This window comes from Leptodactylus fuscus, chromosome 1 (genome assembly GCF_031893055.1).
Source record: "Leptodactylus fuscus isolate aLepFus1 chromosome 1, aLepFus1.hap2, whole genome shotgun sequence".
NCBI classification, from domain to species: Eukaryota; Metazoa; Chordata; class Amphibia; order Anura; family Leptodactylidae; genus Leptodactylus; species Leptodactylus fuscus.
The window spans coordinates 57,661,854-57,683,375 of record NC_134265.1 but is presented as its reverse complement, the minus strand read 5'-3'; the positions used below and the strand labels follow the sequence as shown (position 1 = coordinate 57,683,375).

At 43.0% G+C, this 21,522-nt stretch overlaps 2 protein-coding genes across 2 annotated transcripts; one reads left to right on the top strand and one right to left on the bottom strand.

Annotated features, from left to right (window-relative positions):
- The first annotated feature begins 1,118 nt into the window (after positions 1 to 1,118).
- LOC142192703 (avidin-like) lies at positions 1,119 to 6,800 on the top strand. The gene is made up of 4 exons (XM_075262435.1): positions 1,119 to 1,229; positions 2,278 to 2,488; positions 5,023 to 5,143; positions 6,628 to 6,800. The coding sequence occupies exons 1-4, from the start codon at positions 1,167 to 1,169 to the stop codon at positions 6,671 to 6,673; spliced, it is 441 nt and encodes a 146-aa protein (XP_075118536.1). The 5' UTR covers positions 1,119 to 1,166; the 3' UTR covers positions 6,674 to 6,800.
- Positions 6,801 to 12,279: 5,479 nt separating this feature from the next.
- ZCCHC9 (zinc finger CCHC-type containing 9) lies at positions 12,280 to 19,979 on the bottom strand. Its single transcript, XM_075262434.1, has 5 exons — positions 19,675 to 19,979; positions 17,865 to 18,015; positions 15,844 to 15,936; positions 15,068 to 15,136; positions 12,280 to 13,866 (listed from the first exon to the last, which is right to left on the bottom strand). Exons 1-5 carry the CDS (start codon positions 19,945 to 19,947, stop codon positions 13,751 to 13,753), a joined length of 702 nt encoding a protein of 233 aa, XP_075118535.1. The 5' UTR covers positions 19,948 to 19,979; the 3' UTR covers positions 12,280 to 13,750.
- Between the last annotated feature and the right edge of the window lie 1,543 nt (positions 19,980 to 21,522).

The window sequence follows — 21,522 nt, the reverse complement described above, 5'->3', positions numbered from 1 at the left end:
GCATTATGCAATAAAGATTTCTGGGAAAGTCGGGAATGATGTTCAGGGTGCTTCCCATAGAGGGCAGCATAACAGAGGCACTGTCTCCCTGTTTACATCTTGGGAGACAGATTTGCATATTCTTCCCATGTTCCCTTGCAGTGGAGCAACTATGGCTATAAGTCTCCACACACCTGAGAAGGTGGTCTCTCCTTAAGGAGTGACATTATCCCCATAACCTAATAGATGTGATTCATTGCTTGTCATTTACGTTGTTACTACTTCAAAACTGCTTTATATAAGTTATATAGAATACATGCACTGCTTTTGTAGAATACATATATGTTTATGTATGTCATGGTTTGACAAAGGATAGTGTATGTAGGAACATTTACAAACGGAATCACGGTGAAAGGTTACAATGGTAAAAGAAGTTGTCGGGGATCAATAAGAAGGCAATGCTGGGACATGTTAAAATAGCCAGTGGTCTCTCTACAATCTCTAGTACTTACTATCTAATCAATTAATTCCAGGGTGCTGAATAGAGCGATATCAAAGTTAGTTGTAGTCTCGTTCCAATACAGTAAGGCTTCAGCACATTGTAGGGCGGACATGGAGACCCTGCAGCTCTGCACCAGGCAGCCATTGGCACTCTGTGTTCCACCATATGGTGCTTCAATACTTCCTGTACTAGTGAGTATTATTTCAATGGAGAATGTCTCAATAATACAATATACAGGGGAAGATTACAAATTATTCTTGCCAGGTTCATCAAAAAACCTTTGTATGGAAATGGGGGCCTATGGCAGTACAGTTGGGCCTCACATACCCGTAATTGTACGGAGTCATATTACTTTTTTTTTTCTTAATTTTTGAATAATTATCAACTTTCTATTTCTTAAGTTTTTTTGTCTTAATGTTCACTTTGTAAAACTATTGGGAATAGTTCAGAATTCTACAAGATGTTCTTCTATGTGAGACCAAAAACTTTCACTTTGAATGAATCATCATCAAATTATTTCTTCACCGGTTCTGAGAAATGGAAGATTACGTAACCTCAGATTACACAAGAATGTTGCCGAAGACGTCCTGACTGAGTCACTGAGCTCTATAAATACAGCCGCAGGACAGGTCTAGATATCATTACAGGTAGACATCTTGATGGATGCTAGAGCAGAACCATAAGGATGAAGCAGATGTCAGTGCTGGTTGTCCTTCTGTCCTGCTTGTCAATTTGTGCTGCTGCAAAGGTAAGAAAGTACATTCCAATACTTAACCCTTGGTCATATAAGGTAACAATATTCCCTAAAGCAGGTCTCCTTGCAGAATGTAGATTGGACGGGGTATGTACTCACTTTAATTTTTTCTTCCCCGCCCTTCTTGAGCTACAATGGTATTTTTTTTTTCATAAACATAGAAATGTGAGGGATTATTTTTTGCAGGACAAGTTGCATTTTGTAATGGTATCGTGTCATTTTCCATATAGTGTACTGCGAAATGGGGTGAAATTATAAAGACACGTTTTGACATACGTTTTATGGGTTTCATTTTTACCAATAAAAATGGCTTCCTATCTTTATTCTATGGGCCGGTATGAATATTGTGATACAATATTCATTCATTTATTTATTTTGCATCGCCATAGTATGACCCTCATAACATTTCTATATTCCTGTCTATGGAGCTGTACAGGGGCTCTTTTTTTCAGGACGAGTTGTAGCCTTTCCTAGTACCATTATGGCTTGTCTGTGAACTTTTTCCTTGCTTTTTATTATATTTTTTAGGGGGTAAGGTGATCAAAAAATAGTTTTAATTTATTTTTCTCTGTTACAGTTTTTACTGTTTTCCAATTTTCAGATTTGGCAAATGATAAATATGTGCATTTGTTTATTTGTTTTTATTGGTAAAATGACAAAGGCAGGGCGATTTTAAGAATGTATATTTTTGATATGTTTTTAGATTTTTAGTACCTCTAAGAGGATTGAACATTTTACTATAACTGATGTTCTATTACACGCAACATGGTGGCTCAGTGGTTAGCACTGCAGCCTTGCAGTGCTGAAGTCCTGGGTTCAGATCCTGCCAGGAACAACATCTGCAAGGAGTTTGTATGTTCTCCCCGTGTTTGCGTGGATTTCCTCCCATTCTACAAAGACATACTGATAGGAAAAAAAATGTACATTGTGATCCCTATATGGGGCTCACAATCTACATAAAAAAAATAGTATTTATTAATTATATTTGCTTTGCTGTCACAATTTCATTTGTTACAATCCAGTTCCATTCTCTATTGTGTAGATTCTACAGTGTGACCTGGCAGGCCAGTGGAAGAATGACCTGGGCTCTAAAATGACCATACGTTCCATCGCAGAGAATGGAAAATTTTCAGGGTCTTATCTAACATCCGTGTCAGCTACTAATAATACTATTATAGAATCACCAATAACCGGCTATCAGCAATTACACAATTCTCCTACATTTGGCTTTATTGTCAAATGGAAGTTTTCAGGTAAAGTATTTTTTCTCTCTACTGCTTTCTAATCTGTGATCTGTTCACACATGCAGACCCCCTTCACCTAAACCCACCATTATTTATGTAAGGCAGGACATCACAGTTTCAATGAACAATCATCTTATCTGCTAATATATGCTAATTGTTAAAAAACAGACTTTGGTCGGGGCCCCACGGGACGCAAAAGCCGCGATTTGCCCACAGCGGAGACACAATCGTGGCGTTTTACAGTGCAAGCAAAGGGGATGGGATTCATGCGAATCCCATGGACACTTTGCGGAGAAAAACGCAGTGCGAACACGCTGCAATTTGCAAAGCCGTTGCGGCTTTGCAAATTGAAGCATGTCAATTACACTCACCGGCCACTTTATTAGGTACACCTGTCCAACTGCTCGTTAACACTTAATTTCTAATCAGCCAATCACATGGCGGCAACTCAGTGCATTTAGGCATGTAGACATGGTCAAGACAATCTCCTGCAGTTCAAACCGAGCATCAGTATGGGGAAGAAAGGTGATTTGAGTGCCTTTGAACGTGACATGGTTGTTGGTGCCAGAAGGGCTGGTCTGAGTATTTCAGAAACTGCTGATCTACTGGAATTTTCACGCACAACCATCTCTAGGGTTTACAGAGAATGGTCCGAAAAAGAAAAAACATCCAGTGAGTGGCAGTTCTGTGGGCGGAAATGCGTTGTTGATGCCAGAGGTCAGAGGAGAATGGCCAGACTGGTTCGAGCTTATAGAAAGGCAACAGTGACTCAAATAGCTACCCGTTACAACCAAGGTAGCCAGAAGAGCATCTCTGAACGCACAGTACGTCGAACTTTGAGGCAGATGGGCTACAGCAGCAGAAGACCACACCGGGTGCCACTCCTTTCAGCTAAGAACAGGAAACTGAGGCTACAATTTGCACAAGCTCATCGAAATTGGACAATTGAAGATTGGAAAAACGTTGCCTGGTCTGATGAGTCTCGATTTCTGCTGCGACATTCGGATGGTAGGGTCAGAATTTGGCGTCAACAACATGAAAGCATGGATCCATCCTGCCTTGTATCAACGGTTCAGGCTGGTGGTGGTGGTGTCATGGTGTGGGGAATATTTTCTTGGCACTCTTTGGGCCCCTTGGTACCAATTGAGCATCGTTGCAACGCCAAAGCCTACCTGAGTATTGTTGCTGACCATGTCCATCCCTTTATGACCACAATGTACCCAACATCTGATGGCTACTTTCAGCAGGATAATGCGCCATGTCATAAAGCTGGAATCATCTCAGACTGGTTTCTTGAACATGACAATGAGTTCACTGTACTCCAATGGCCTCCACAGTCACCAGATCTCAATCCAATAGAGCATCTTTGGGATGTGGTGGAACGGGAGATTCACATCATGGATGTGCAGCCGACAAATCTGCGGCAACTGTGTGATGCCATCATGTCAATATGGACCAAAATCTCTGAGGAATGCTTCCAGCACCTTGTTGAATCTATGCCACGAAGAATTGAGGCAGTTCTGAAGGCAAAAGGGGGTCCAACCCGTTACTCGCATGGTGTACCTAATACAGTGGCCGGTGAGTGTATATCTATGGAAACACTGGTGGCTTTACCATAGATATATATATTTTTTTTCCGTAGAGTGTGAGCCCCACATAGAGCTCACAATGCTATTAAAGCCCGTGGGGCCTTAGCTTTAAAGGAGTTGCTCTGGATTTTTTTTTTATGGTCATCTTTAGTATAGGCTATATATCTGATAGGTGTGGGCTAACAGCCCAGTCAGCTACAGCACAGATCAGCTCTTCAGGGCTGCATCCGATCCCTGTACTATAAAGTATATGGAGATGGAAGCAGACTCCATACACTGCATACTGGTCACACGGTGTTACTACAGCTCAACTCAATGGAGACTACTAATTCCAGAGCAACGTATAGTACAGGGATTAGTCGCTGTCCTGTAAACTGTTCTGTGTGGGGCAAGAACAGATGGACAACCACCTTAGAGTACAAATCATAAGTCTGGTAAGACTACATGCACACGACTCCTGAAGCCCCACATTGTGGAAACGCTGCTTTTTTGTTGCAGATTTTGCTGCAGTTTTTTGAGCCAAAGACAAGAATGGATTGACCAGAAGGGAGAAGTGTAAGAACTTTCTAGATATGTCCTATTACTTCTGTAGCCGATACTAGGTTTGGCTCAAAAAAACCAAGGCAAAATCTACAATTATTGCTGGTTTTTACCTTTTTAATTCAAATAAAGTGTTTGCTCTTAGAATTTTTTGTTTGATTACATCAAATAAAAGATGCAGTCTTCCATCTTCACCAGAGGATGTTTAGGGGCGACTGTGCAGCTCTCTTAACAGAAAATGGAGCTCATGTGAGCGTCAATAATCCGAATAGCCCCAATCCACTCACTGTCCATTGAAGGTTGTGTTTACCATGAAAAGATAACACTGTGATAGTTAATGGGTGTTTCCTATATAAACCCCTGGGTTGGGGCAAGTGTTTGTAGACAAATCTACTTTTTCTCTTCTTTCTACAGATTCCATCACAGTGTTCACGGGTCAGTGTTTTATCAATGAAACAGGCAAACCCGTCCTGCACACTGCATGGCTGCTGAGATCAAAGAGTGCAAATGTAAAGGATAACTGGATGCAAACAAGGTAAACTGATATAAAGATATGTAATGTCCACCTGTGTAGTCTATGGACACAGAGCCATCCTATAATCTATACTTGTCTACATAACATACCAATCACTGCACCTCTATACTCTCAGCTTTCCTATTACCATCATCTCAATAACCCAACTGGTTTTATGTTCTGAAGGAGGTCATTGGGGGAGATCCATCCTTTGTGTCAGTTTTTTGTGGTGCATGAAAGGGCGCCATAACCCCAGTTCTGTGCCTTGCTCGCTAAGTTGTGTGAAGTTAGGTGGAGCAGGGTGACGCCTTAGCCCGACATATTAAGTCTAACTCTCCACAGTTTTCTGGGACTTGTAGGTGATTTATGAAGAGGCCAGAGTCTTTACAAATATTGCTCCTTCCAAAGGGCCACACGGTGGCTCAGTGGTTAGCCCTGCAGCGTTGGGTCCTGGTGTTCAAATTCCGCCAAGGGCAAAAAACCATCTGCAAGGAGTTTGTATGTTCTTGCCATGTTTGCATGGATTTTCATCCCATACTCCAAAGACATACTGATAGGGAAAAATGTACATTGTGAGCTCTGTGTGGGGCTCACAATCTACATAGAAAAAAACCAAATATTGCTCATTCCCTGCACTGGCACCTTTATATTGTATACCAGTCTTAATAAATATGTCCCATGGTGGGAATAGAGGCCATATGACTCCCAGGCCTACACCAGTTAGATCAGACCTGGGCAATGTACGGCCCACGGGCCACATCCGGCCCTCTGACTGCTTCTATTTGGCCCGCATAGCTAATGGAGATTTTTCAAGGACCTGTGATGATGTCATCACAGCCTAGCACCAGGATAGGCTATGACTCGTTAGTGGGCGGAGCCACACGGGACTGTGTGCTTCCTGCAAGCTGCCGGCAATGGGGGCTGCTGGATGATAAAGAGAGAAGAGACAGCATGTGTGAGCAAGAGGGGGGAACTAGGGGGCAGATGTAGGGGGGCACTTAAACTGAATGCAGATGGAGGGGGACATTAAACTGGGGCAGCTGGAGGAGGATATTAAACCATGGGGGGTAACTTTAGGGGGACATGTCTGCCTCTACTTGCCCCCAGTTTAATGTCCCCCTCCAGCTGCCCCAGTTTAATGTCCCCTCTAGTTTCTGCTGGTTTATACTGGAGCACCAGGACTTAATACTGTGGGACATTTGGAGGAAAACATTATAATGTGGGGGTGTATAATGTTAGGGTGACTGTAGGAGGATTTTACTTTGTGGAACACATGGAAAAATGATTGAGAATGGGCGGAGTCAGCGGAGAAGTGGGTGGAGCTAAATTTGCCGCAACACGCATGGCCCTCTAGAACCGTTACAATTTCTCATAAGGCCCCATGGGAAAATTAATTGCCCACCCCTGAGTTAGATACAGGCCCCTATATTGTAGCAGACTGAAAGCAGTTTGGATATTTTCCCTTTTTTTAACTTACTAAAATCTTTTTTTTTTTTTCCTTTCAGAGTTGGTGGCAACTTCTTTTACAAATTGAATAATAAACAGACATAGTCCTTGAGATTGGTAAAACCTAACTCAAGATGTTGGAATTTACAACGATAAAGTAGTTGCAATAATAATTTAGTGCTTCAATAACCTATGCTTTCCTGCTAAAACGTATGTAATGAATATAAATGATTGCGGCGTCTGGGGATCTGTCTCTTTGTCTCGCTCGGAAAAACATTGTGTGAAGACGCACAGATGACGACACGCAGAGGAACAAATGAAGTTGCAGGCTGATAAACTCTATACTAGAAAATAAAGCTAACTTAGAATTTTTTCAATGATGGAAGACGTTTCATCCTTGATGCTGTATCACACTGAATTATCCCATTGTGAGACTATTAAAAGATTATCTTATTTACTGATATCTATTATTTTGTAAGTTTTTCCTGTGTCTATTTTCAATGAAGGTTTAAAGGGTTCTACCACTAGAATCCCTCTTTGAGGTAATACCATGTTGGAATAGCCTTCAAGGAAATACGTCCCCTACCTTTATAATCTTGCTCCGCGCCGCCGTTCCGTTGATATCCCGGTTTTTCACGGTATGCAAATGACTCTCCAGACAGCACAGGGGGCTTTCCCTGTGCTGCCTGAACACTCTCCAGCGACGCTTTAATCTTCTTCAACTGCGCTGTTCTGTCGCTTCCTCCATGTAATCATCGCCAGGCCGAGCCTGCGTTTAGTATGGAAATCCTGCACATGTTTGGCCGGCTCTGACATTGAGCTTTGGGCAGAGCCGACTGCGCATATCTGTTTAGCTATTCTACTGTGGCCGCTCACACGAGCGTACTGTTCCTGTAAGCGGCTACAGTAAAATGGCCAAACAGACATGCGCAGTCGGCTCTGTCCAAAGCTTGATGGCAGAGACAACCGAGTATGTGCAGGATTTCCATCCCAAACGCAGGCTCAGCCCGGCAAGGATGACACAGGATGCGGCGGAGAGGCACAGCTGAAGATTGAAATGTCTCTGGAGAGTCTTCAGGCAGCGCACAAGACGTCCCCTCTTCTGTCTGGAGACTCATTTGCATACCGGGAAAAACATGATATCAACAGAATGGCGGAGTGGAGCAGAATTATAAAGGTAGGGGACGAATAGCCTTTCTTACAGCTATTCCAATGTGGTATTTCCTCAAAGAGGGATTCTAATAATAGAATCCCTTCAAATACATTTCCATGCATTTATAAGAGGAGTGCTCCAATATTATGGGTCATGTGAATTATATGAATTACATCATTACCCAAGTATATTGGATTTTATACCTGGCTGTTTTGCACACATGGATCTATGAAAACTGACAAAAATAGAGAATGACATATGTTGACAGTCTATTACAGTGATGGCGAACCTTTTAGAGACCGAGTGCCCAAACTGCAACCCAAAACCCACAAAATTTTCGCGGAGTGCCAACACGACAATATAGACTTAATACTATGCGGATCCACAATTACGGACAGTTACTGACCAAAAATTACAGTCATGTGGGGCTTTACAGAGCTTTCAATAATACAAACAACGTTGTACTGAAATGTAAAGGTCTCGGCATTTGGTACTTTGAACAATTAATTTTCACTATTTACATCGCACAGGATCTGTTTTATAGTTACCGTGTAATATTCTTACATCCTGTACTAATATCACGTCTGCTATAAAACAGATACTGTGTGATATAAATAGTGAGGGGACCCCAGACAGTATTATATGCTCTGCAGTGGGCCCACCACACAATATTATATTCTCCACAGTACCACAGTAGCCCCCCAGTGTTAAATGCTCCGCAGTAGGTGTCCCCCCCCACAGGATTATATGCTCCACAGTGGCATCCACACACAGTATTGTGTGCTTATAAATAGCCCCCCCCCCCAGTATTATATGCTCTTTAGTACACCCCCCAGTATTATAAGCCCCCCCAGTATTATACACTCCCCCCAGTATTATAAGCCCCCTCAGTATTATACACTCCCCCCAGTATTATACACCCCACCCAGTATTATAAGCCCCCCCAGTATTATACACTCCCCCCCAGTATCATACACCCCACCAAGTATTATAAGCTCTCCCCCCAACATCATATACACAGTGAGCCACTCTCATACTCACCCCTGAAGAGCCGCCGGCATCCACCTTCTTGTCACTGGTGGCGCTGATGACGTCATCGCGCCCGCGTCGGGGCAGAGGTCAAACTCTGCAGCCAGTGTAGGCCGCGGTCGCGCGATCCGCGGCCTACCCTGACAGCTTTCAGCTGTATGTGCATTTGCACATACAACTGAAGGCAGTGATCGCTCATCAACGGGGAATCCTGTACCGGATTCCCTGTTGGTGAGCGATCCGGGCGACCGCACGTGTGCCAGCATGGAGGGCTCTGCGTGCCCTCTCTGGCACGCGTGCCATAGGTTCGCCATCACTGGTCTATTACAACGAACCGTCAACATACTGGTCATATTAAAGGCTCCCATTCACAAACAGTGAAATGAATGCGGCTGTGTGACGCCTGTTTGCTAAAAATATCCATTACATGGCTAATTTTCACTATTGTGTGAGTATATTAGGGTTACAATTATGCACTTATGCAGGAAAAAAAAAAAAAAAAGACATGGACCACACAACCCAATCTTATATTCTGTAAGTTTTTCCTGTGTCTATTTTCAATGAAGACTACAAGGGATTCTATCATTAGAATCCCTCTTTGAGGTAATACCACGTTGGAATAGCCTTAAAGGCTATTCATCTCCTAGCTTTATAATTCTGCTCTGTGCCACCATTCCGTTTTTTCACGGTATGCAAATGACTCTCCAGACAGCACAGGGGGTGTTCCTTGTGCTCCCTGAAGACTCTCCAGCGACACTTCAATCTCCTTCAGACGTGCCTCTCCATTGCGTCCACTAAGTCATCATTGCCAGGTCGAGCCTGCGCTCGGGATAGAAATCCGGCACATGCTCGGTTGGCTCTGCCATCTGGCTCTGGGTAGAACAGACTGTGCAAGTCTGTTTGGCCATTTTACTGTGGCCGCTTATAGGAACAGTACGCTCGTATTAGTGGCCACATTAAAATAAGTTAATCCATTAATGGTCCCACAGTGGGGAAATGTCAGTATGTTACAGCAGCATAGTAATACAGATACAGGATAATACACAGTAATATATTACAGACGTAGACACACGTAGGCTGAGAAGAGAAGATATACTAGGAGTCCATAGCAGCTAAGCAACAGAAGAAAGAAAGAAGGAAGACTTCAGAATCATTTAGTTCTCTGTGCGGAGTGATCTTCGCTTGGTCTGATGTAGATTATGTAACCTGACCACGGCTGGGAGAAAGGACCTTGGATAGAGCTCCTTCTTACACTTGGGGTGAAGCAGACGGTCACTTACAGTGCTGCCAAGTGCCATCAAGGTCTCATATTAGGGGTGAGATTGACTTCAATGACATTTGTCATTGAAGTCAATGGGAGTCTTATTTTTACACGTGTATTCTTTACATGTGTATTTTGCCAAAATGAGCGCGCGTTTACTCTGTATGAATGGACCCTAAGGCCTTATGAAGCAAGCCGCAGCCAGACTTTTCCGCAGTGGAAACACACAGTTTTTTTTTCTGCAGCATTTTTCACAGAAAGTCCAAAGTTTTCCTCTGCAGACTTTCTGCCCTTCTTTCACCTATACAGAAACCACCAGCATTTCCATAGGTATAATTGACATGCCCTGATTTTCAAAAACACAGCTTTTCCACAATGTGTGGATGGGATTAGCCAAAATCCCATCCCCTTTGCAAGTAATAAAGCGTGCAGCATTTTTTGTTGCAGCATATCCACCGCAGCCAAAATGGTGAGTTTCTGCAACATAATGCCCGAGCCTAAAACTGAGTGATCCAACTGCTGCTGGCCATAGAATAAGGCAGTGTACACATATAGTAGAAATACAACACACAGCAGAATACAAATGCAGCAAAGTAGAACTTACAAAACTCATCCATACTCTGAGATAAATATCTGCACATAAATTGACATGCAAAGAATATCAAAGCAGGTAAATTCTCTCTGAGTGTTTTCACTGGGAGTTTGTATAGCTTAGAGTAAAATCCTAGAGTGGATTTGTGGCTAAAAATGCAACCGATCTGTTGTATGAAAGTGTGGACATGTCCCAGTATTCAAAGCTATTATGTGAAATGTTTATCAAGAGGTGACAGTCAGGGCATAGATCCAAGAACTATGAATAAAGTATCGCCAGGTTAAACGGGTTTTCCAACAGTTTATATTTATCCCCCTATAATGTGGATTTAAAAAGAGAAACTACAGAAGTTTGACAATAAATGGCTTCAACCAACAACTAGCCATGAGTGAAGAAAAAGGGTTTGTGTTATCATTCATATTCACTGAAAAAAGGCCAAACCCCCCCCCCCCAAATCTGCTGGGGCATGTAAACTTTTTAGCACAACTGTATATAAAAAATCACATTCCTGACAGCATTTTTAACTAGTGATCTCTTCAGTGCTATTATAAGTAGATGCATCTTAGCTTTCACCTGATACCAAAGGACAATCATTTGTCATGTACTTTTTTCACACAAGGTTCTCAAAGTACAAGGAGAGTTGTAGAGTAGGGGAGTTCGTGGCCATACAGGCACTCAGTTGTTTTCTGGGAATTTACCTATAAGTATATTTATGGATGTTGGAGTACCAGGAGGAAACATGAGGAGAATATACAAACTCGCTCAATTCAGGGCTCGTTCACATCTGCGCCCGGTCTCCGTTCTGCAGGTTTCCGTTTCCTGCACAAAACAGAGCAGGAGACAGAAACCTGCAGGATTCTCTCACCCATTCATTTGAATGGGTTTGAAAGATGTCTGGCTGTGAGCGCCGGTGAGCATTTTATGCTCTCCGCCGCGAAACCGGTTTTTTAAACCAGACACAGTCGGACATGCAGTACTCTGTGTCAAATTTAAAAAACAAAACAAAAACGGTTTTGCTGTGTAGAGCATAAAACGCTCACCAACGCTCACGACCAGACCCGATCTGACAGGTTTCACAGAATGGAGACCCGAACGCTAGTGTGAATCTAGCGTCAGATGTTGCACACAGAGCTGCAAAGCAATATGCTAATTACCAAGGCACCGTGCCACCATGCTTAGGGCATTGCATGCAGGAATGTTACTGTTTTCTATTAGAAGGAATTAGATTGCATTCTTAATTAACCTACTTAGCTGTTACAGGTCGTGCACTTCAGTGGGTTACAATGCAGCCAATGCACTCTGTTCAGTGATATCATTGATCGCCATTATGCACATGCTAAATGTGGCAGTGAAGGACAATGGAACAGTTACTGAAGAGTGGTCACATACAGAAACACAGATATTTAACATTACATGTACTGGATAGCTTGTTGAATTTTCAGCAGGATTTGCAGGAAAACCTATTGTGTGATACAGTAGCAGCAACGTAGATACGTGAAAAAAATCTGTGGAATTTGTACAGAAATGTGTACCTGTGCTACAGTATTTATCACAATGATTTTCGTAGCAGCTTTCACCTATTCAACACAAATTCTGCTACTAATTTAAATAGATTTTTTTTTTATTTGAAGTTTACAACTTTAGACTCCAGAATGAGAATAACCTTGAGCCTCTGTATAGTAACTATCAAAATTGTTTATTTCATAACATAGAAGAAACATCAGCCTGTGGATACATTATGCTAAAGGTCATATAGTAGCATCTGATACAGATCTGTCATCCTGCTAGGAGTTGAACTGGTGTTGCCTAAATATTTTGTCCTTCTGCCAGAAGCCTAGGCTTTACACCCATATATTCCTGTATGCACACTCTGAGACAGGTTTAATGTGTTCACATAAGAACACGACCAAACATCACAGACAGTGCCAGGAAATACACAGACACATATTATATACATTAGTTTTTACTTTACATTGTAAAATTGTCATCACCCAAAAAATAACTTACTTTGCCTTTATACAAAATTTGCTTTGAAGTTTATGAAACTTCTGAAAGTCAATCCACAACAGGATTTCTTGCAATTAAATGTTTTAGTAAATGTAAAAGGCCAAAAACGATGATTTAGGCTACTGCAATGTGCAAAAGAAACCTTGCAGGTCTATGGATATTCGGAGGGAGTTTGTCACCAGAACCCAGTGTATCAACACAGCCCTGCAGATAGATGGGTTAGGGTCATCTGAATCAAGCGGTCTTTTCCCCTTGTGTATCGGGGCTTCCATTGCAGATATTGCTGTCAATATGCAAATTATCTCTTTGGAGTAACAAGGGTTTTGCTGTTACTTCAAACACCTAATCTGCAATGACAAAAACTGTTATATCCCTGTAATGGAGCCACTTATTGGGCAGAGCTGATATACTGGCTCCAGGTGGCACACTACATTTCACAATAGTAAAGTCTATAGACAGCTAGAAGAGTGGTTCTATTTTAAGGTCAACAAATCCTATCTGGAACGTGGTCAATTGGCCTGAAATAGCAGCCTCACAAATCTATGGTGCTGTAAGCTTGTGTCATTAGACCCACAGCCGAGATGGGATTTGCGACCACAATACACACTCTAACATACAAAAACATCACAGCCATCTGAATGAGACTGAACAGGGGAGAGTTATGAAGACTGGTATTTAAATTTCTGTGACTAGTGGGAACTAAAAAATTGCAAATTTAGCGATTTTTCTTTTTTTTTGGTCAGAAAATTGGTGAAGTAATAAATCTCCCCAAACAGTGAAACCTCATAATATACATCTAAACTGCTGTTTATAAGAAAAAACAAAACAAAAACAAAACTCCAAACTCCTAGGTGCTATAAACTGGTTTGCATATTTATTTACATACAGATAATTATTACATTTACATATTTATTCCCTGTACAGACTGTCGTACATCGGTCCCTGTCTTACTCCCACTGGGGCACACCATCAGAATTTCCTATTCCAATCACGCACTTTATCAGCGCGATTTTGTTGTGTTGTTAGAGCCCATCTAAACACAAAAACAAATGTGGAAAGTGAATAGACAACCCATATTTCTAGTTTCCACATCCATTTGTGTTTCAGTGTCCGATTAAGCTGCGATGTATGAACACGTGCTCAAAAAGTAACTACTTTGGGGACTTTAGCAGGCACTTTTTTCACTTTTGTCTGTACTGGAACATCTTCATGATCTGCACTCATCCCACTTGACCATCTTTTGACTGTCATTTGGCCTGTGAAAAGAAAAATTGGAAAAGTGGCAGAAACAACACTAGTACTATTAATTAGAAGAGATTTTCTGGTTTGGTGCCTTTACCAAATTTCCCATAAGGGGCACTTATTTGTATATTTCCTAGCAGAGCAAGAACGGTCTTCATAGAGGTTAAACATCTTCTGAATAACTATCTAGAGGTGCTGTAAACGGCACTACAGGTTACATATCAATACATTGTCTTTAGCTGTTACTCATCACTGTCCTCCTTTGCCAAGGATCATGCCCTGTTAAGAGTATAGCCTCCTCCGATGATCGTACTATGCCCCAGTCCTATTATGGCTCCTCAAGGAGGCTCATGTTACCAGCCCATCCAATAACATCTCCACTAAATAACAGCATGCACAGCACTGCAAATGCACCAGACTCCCGTGTTGTGGCTCAGATGTGCTATACTCTGTATGCCATAACTCCCATTCGCATCTATGTAATTTGGAGAACACAATCCACAACCTCATTAAAAATTTAAAAAAAGCTTTATAGTCTCAGACTCATGTCTGGTGTTCTTGTCACCTGCATTATTCTTGACTTACACCCCAGCTTCCTGCACACTGTAGCCGAGCAGTACTCCTCTGACTTTACTAAAGAACGGGGTCGGCGCGGAGAGAACAGCTGATGCCTATTAATGTCTATGGTTCCATGGACAACACTAGAACCCAGAGACATTAAAAAGGGAACTTCAGCGACATCGCTCCTCCGGCTCTTCTTCTCAGTCCCGTAAAGAGATAAGTGCGTAATCTCACGAGAAGTCGCTAGATCACGCTGCTCTGATACTGTCCTCTGCTAATTGGACAGTATCAGACTGACGTCGCTGATCCCTTCACTGTCAGAAACGCCCTTCTGACATTGAAGGGCTTAATTAACATAGAGGGCGCCAGAAATAACGAGGATCAGAACTCCACAACGAGGGGGCTAGAGACAAAATTCAAAGTGCCCCAGAGTCTGTGCAGCAACACCTATAACATGGTGCAGAAAACCACACAGCCTTGGGGTGCTGAAAGGTACTTTTAATAAAAGAAAAAAAAAGTGATAATGGATCAACCACGGGCAGCACATAACTTGAATAAGCAGAATTGTGTGATGTCCTTGATTAATATTAACAATACATCCTATAAAAGCAGACGTGTGCTACTTAGCAAATATGTGCCGTCATATGGTCTCACCTGATGTCTTTTGTTCTGGACAGTCCCTCTGAAAATGCTCAACTGAACCACATATCCTACAGCTTCCACCTAAAAAGACAAGAAATTTTATATATTAGTTGTCAAATTCCCTTTAGCAAGATATAAAGAATCAAAATCTAACTGACATAATTTACACTGCATGAGATGTCAGCCATAGTTTCCTATGTATAAGTTTTATTCAACGCTAAAGGGGCTATGATCCTCACAAAGAAATGCCTAAACCCAAGTGTCCCTACCTAGGAATGTAGCCAAGAACTTAGAAAAAAATGCAAGTTACATGAGTCACAGCCCAAAAGATAAAGCATTTACTCTTTCCCTGCCAGTCACATCTTTATACAGGGTGACACTTTTCTAGCCGAGGACATATCTAATATGTCCTTACTTCTAATTACTATATCTAAGGATCCGTTAGAGCTATTAAGATGATAATGGATCCATTTTAAAGATGAATATAGTTGTTGGCATTGAGATCCCATTGTAGATCTCAATTCCTGATAGACAGCATTTTCAACAGTGATTTGCTCCCAGTCTGTAGGAGCCATCATGAAGATCTTGGTATAATTTTAAATATGAATTCAAGATCACTTTAAAGCTTATGTCACTACTTGTGTATTTATCTCGGAGGGTCCCAGCTTCAAACAATGCTCCACGTGGACAAAGTCTTTATGAATATGTTTTCTAAGTGTTCAGAAAAAACAAAAAAATCCACCCCAGGAAAAAAAAAAGAAATAGCCCCAAAAAGTCATAAAACCTACCTAGTGCATAGAGGCCTTTAGGATTGTCTGGACATGACCGTGACAAGTGTCCCATCTCTCCACAGATAAAACATTTGGCATATGGAAACTCTCCTGAAACATAAAAGTACACCAAATCATGTTATTTCCACCGCCTGTATACAAGATTACCAATGTCCATGCTGCATAATACTACCAAAGCTTAGCTGAAGACTCTACACAAGTATCACTTATTTACTTACTAGGGTTTCAAGATGAAATAAGGAGGGGGGGGGAAGATTCCCTGTATTTGGGAGTCACTCTTTAAGAGTAAGCAACATGGAATATTGATGCTTTATGTGGACAATCCTAGAGCTGAATAGGCTGTAGCTGAAGGTAAATAACTAGGATATGCCACCATGTTATGATCAGTAGGGGTCTAGCCTCTGGGTATGAGGACCTGCACAATGGGTAGGGATGTGGGAGGAGTTGAAATAAATTCAGTACTATAAATAAATCAGTTACGTGTGTGTTGTTGATGTTTACAATGGGCCAAATTCATCAGTTTTCTAACATAGATGAATGATATTCAAGCACATGTTTGGCACAAAGACTCAAGCCTGAAACCGCACAACACCAACCCCATTATGTCTATGTGGGTAGTGCGGGAGACAGATTTATGAAAAGGTCACAGTCTCTTTATAAATCCTTCGGTCCCTGTGCCAGTCAGGCTGTTTATTATGACTGGTGTACAAAATACCGGCCTTAATAAATTTGCCCCAATGTGCATACTGCAGGACTGTGTGTATCATGTATGGACTACAGAACTATGTATGCATATTGCCAGAGCCAAAAAACTCCAAAAAGACAAACTTAAGCTAGGCTCACTGACAGCATTTTGGACTGCCATTAGATCAGTCCTCCACTTACAGTGATAACACAATCTAGAAAGAAGCTGCAGGGGAGACATAAATAAACCCATAATTTAAGCTTCCTATGGCAAAAAAGACATTCCCTAAGGCCGGGGCCCCACGGGACGTTAACGCCGCAATTTGCCCGCAGCGGACACGCTGCAGGAAAAATCGCAGCGTTGTCCGGTGCAAGCAAAGTGGATGGGACTCATGCGAATCCCATCCCCACTTTGCGGAAAAGATAGCAGAGCAGACACGCTGAGATTTGCAAAGTCGTTGCGGCTTTGTAAATCGCAGCATGTCAATTATATCTACGGAAATGCCGGCGGCTTTAAGAGAAAGTCCACAGAGGAAAACTCCGTGAACTTACTCATCAAAATGCTGTGGAAAGAACCGCAATGCGTTCACGCAACGGTTCTTTTTGCAGTGCTTTAGTGGTGTGATTACAGCCCGTGGGGCCTTAGGGTCTGTTCACACAGTTTTTTTGCCGGCGGATTTTGACGCAGAATCCACCTCAAAATCCGCCTGCAAAATAGGCTCCCGTTCACTTCAATGGGAGCTGCTTGCTTTTTTTTTCCCCCACTAGCAATTTTTTTCAGGTAGCGGGAAAAAGAAGCAACATGCCCTATCTTCCCGCAGCTGACTCACTCCTGATTAGGCCCATTCATTCGGGCCTAATCAGGAGCGGGATGCCGATGCACTGCATCAGCATCTTGTTGTGGCTAGCCACGTGGAGAAATCACACAATGGAACCAGCCCTTAAAGGCGTTGTCCAGACATGACGCTGGGTGGTAAGGAACGCTCCCTCTGACAGTACAGCGCAATAGACGCTACTGTGAGGAGGGGCGTTCCTGACAGAGTCAGAAACGCCGTTCTGACACTGAAGAGTTATGATAACAGCACTGATAGCTCTTCAGCAGGGGCACAGAACAGGATACCCGATAGTGGGTTCAGTGCACTGTCAGCTTTGCAGTAGTATATAACACCGCATGTGCCCCAGGAGGTGAAAGGTCCTCTTTAAACTTTAAAAGTTTAGCCTGGACAACCCCTTTAAAAGACAAAAAAAAGGAAAATGCTGGCTAACAAATCAGTGCGAACCTGATCTATTAGCATTGATCACAAACTACACAGTTAAGAAGATCTCACATGTACCAAGTGCGGGATCCACTTTAGCTCTGCATTTATTGAGTTCATGTTCTGTGGATCCACAACGGAAGCAGATCCCTGTGCCCATCTCCTGACACCTAAGCGCTTCCGAACAGTCAGCCATGCCATGGCCAGGTTTTCGACAATGAAAGCAGACCTGCAAGAGATAAGAATAGAATTGTCTATAATGTGCAATCTCCTCATCAACTGGGAACTTCTGGGTCCCCATATCTAATAGATTGGTAATAAGTGGATATATAGCGGTGGGTATATTATGTATGTATTATTTGCCCTGAAATATAATTCACATGTTATCTGTCAGCTCTGCTGAAACGTCTCTTCAGTAAATACTTTTATGGTCCACAATGTAACAACTCTGCAGCATCCTTTTACAGCTAGATTTTGTGCTGTTATTCTGTTCTTACTCGTGGAAATATAGGAATAAACTGACAAGTGGATGTTACGAGATGGAGGAGTCTCCAGTCTGACAGGATAAGGATACATGCACACAATCATAGTGGTGTTTACTGTGTGCAAAAAACATCTGCATGTCATACACAATGACAGATCTGCAAAAAGGCATGTATGACCCCTACACTTGTCTGTGCTACAAATGTGGGCAAAAATAGGTCATGCGTCATAACTTGTAGTCCTTGTATATGGAGGGACACACAACCGCAAAAACTACGGCCGTGTGTATGACGCTAGGTTCACACCTGCGTGCGGGTTTCCAATTGGGGAGGTCCACTTTTAGGACCCCTGAATGGAAACCTAACCCATTTAATGGGGTCCACTGGTATAGATTTCCAGGAGGAATAACAGAGGGACAACATAATGAAGAAACAGACAAGTTCATATTTCCCTTCTTAAAGTCTGTTGCTCTCATCCGTCACAAGATTAGAGCAACCAGGGCTGTGGAGTCTGAATCTGTTTAGGGCACAGTTGGACTAAAAAAAAAAATTGCCAACCATGGCAAACTAAAATTTTGATTATTTTTAATTATTAATCCTACTAATATCATAAATGTGAAAGGTTGTATGTTTGTTACAACGGCTGAATGGATTTGGATGAAATGTGGCACATAGATAGTGTGTAACCTGGATTAGCACATAGCCCGGTAGCCATATCCAGGTATATGACATGGCGTCACAACATCAATTTATGTCAATACCATACTACTAATCTTATAAACTAGCTTCTGCCCATGACTGTCTGTGTGGACTTTCAGAATTCGGTCCAGAGAGAAATGAAAAATGTGCGAGTAATATAAAAAAAAATTTATGGGATAAAAAAATGTCACCATCATATCGCTTGTGCTGTAACAGAGGAAACTAGCTGTGGTTTTGTGTTTAAATGATTAGGAAGCAATTAATTCAGATCACGTATCACCCAGACCGCAAGCAGCCCCTGGCCCCCCGAGTCACTCGTCTCTTCCCTCTTCTCCTGTACTATGGGGCAGGTTTTATTATGACAATGTTCTGTTCCCCCATAGGACAGGTAAATACCAGCACACAAGGGGGAGTAGGAGCGATTTGGGGGCTGAACATTGATTCCCATCACATGACTCAGGGTCAGAACCACCAGGTCTAAAAGCTGTGGCTGATCACAATAACAACCTGGGGGGAAATACTAAGTGTGGAAACCCTCCCTGGAGAATCCCTTTAATGACAGGTGATAAATATTTAAAGGGATATTCCCATCTAAGCAAGTTATCCCCTAGCCATAGCTCAGTGAGGGTCTGCCCACTCACATCCCACTGATCAGGAGAACAGGGAAGCTATGACACTATGGTAGTCGGGTCGGAGGGGCTTCTCACCATCTTGCTCTTCTTGTTATCCTGTCTCTTCAGCCTCCTGCCCTCACTGCGCTGCACTTTCCTCTCCTGCTCCTCCTGCATCGCCCTGAATCCATTTACGTCTTCGTTCACATAGGCCGCCTTCTTCTTCGGGGGCGCTGTCTCCGCACTCGGGTGCCCCCTCTTGGCAGGGCCGGGTTGGTTCTTCTTCAGATCTTCCCATGAAGTGGCCTCGTGCACTTTGCGGTTCCGAACAACAGAAGTGTTCTGTCCCGGCCGAGCCCAGCGAGTCATGGCAACTTTCCCGGAACACCAACAAGCATGTGGAGGACAGACCGGATGTTGCGTCACTGCTGAACCGGAAATACTACACACTAAGGTTAGCTTGAGAGACGCTGCGGCCATCTTTGTTACTGGAAAAGAAACCTGCAAAGAGGAACAGAAGTTCCCGTATTCAGTGCACTGACCTGTACCTTAGAGGTATTCATAGGGAGAACATACCCGGACACACACAGACTGTATACAACTTCATACACACACATACCTCCCAACATTTGAAGAAGAGAAAGAGGGATAAAATGTGCATAGTGCGCTGCGGCAAATTTAGCCCCGCCCACTTTTATCTCGACCTCTCATTCTCATTCATTTTTTATGTGCTCCCGCACAGTATAACCGTCCTACAGTCATCTGGACATTATATGTCCCCACGTTGTGATGTTCCTTTCCATCTCTGCCCCAGTGTCATGTCCCCCCCTTCATCTGCCCCCAGTTTCATGGGCCCCCTTCATTATGTTACACTTTAAAGGGGCTCTATCAGCAAAATCATGCTGCTAGAGCCCCCCAGTTTTAAAATAAAACCCTAAAAAAGAATGTTATCTACTTACGCATTGTGCACGCTGGGCGGGCATTCAGGGTGCGCCGTCTTCTTCATCCACGCCTCCTCTTCCTCTGACGTCCTCCGGTCCCGTCCTCCGGCGCTCGCGAACTGACACTGATATAAAAAAATGGCCTGGGCGCCTGCGCAGTAGCATGCGGGTTCTACTATGGCTACTGCGCAGGCGCCCAGGCCATTTTTTTTTTATCAGCATCAGTTTGCGAGCGCCGGAGGAGGACGGGACCGGAGGACATCGGAGGAAGAGGAGGCGTGGATGAAGAAGAAGACACACCCTGAATGCCTGCCCAGTGTGCATGATCCGTAAGTAGATAACATTCTTCTTTAGGGTTTTATTTTAAAACTGGGGGGTAGTTTAATATAACATTTACGGTGCCTGAATAGCCTTTTTAAAGGCTACTCACGCATATGTGGGGCTCTATCAGCATAATTTTGCTGATAGAGCCCCTTTAATGTTTAACACAAAAAAAACCACTCATACTCACCTTCCAACGCTCCCCCGCCACTCTCTCCGCAGTCTCACTCACTCACATAGTTGTAGGCGCGATGTGACATCATCACATCACACCTACACATGCAGGAGCGCAGTGTTAAAGCAGGAGCTGAGCTGACCTGTGACAGCTCCTGCTTTAATCGCCTATGTATACAACTCATCAGCGTTCGGAGACCCGATAAGTTGAAACCGGGACATGCCGACCGAGACCGCGGGACAGGACACACCAAATCCGTGAATGTCCCGCGGAATCCGGGACGGTTGGGAGGTATGCTATAGTGGTGGTGCTGGGGAACTACAGTCATGCTCCCATTTACTTGAATAGTAGCAGGTCTGCTTTTGTCCATACACCTTGTATACAGCAGCCCAGTGCGGGGTTCGGGTGTCGGTATTCATTGCGCCTTGGTCTTGGATAACCACTTTAAAAAAACAACTCTAGGATTTCTAGAAAGAAGAGAAATGTGTCTACACAGATAACAAGAAA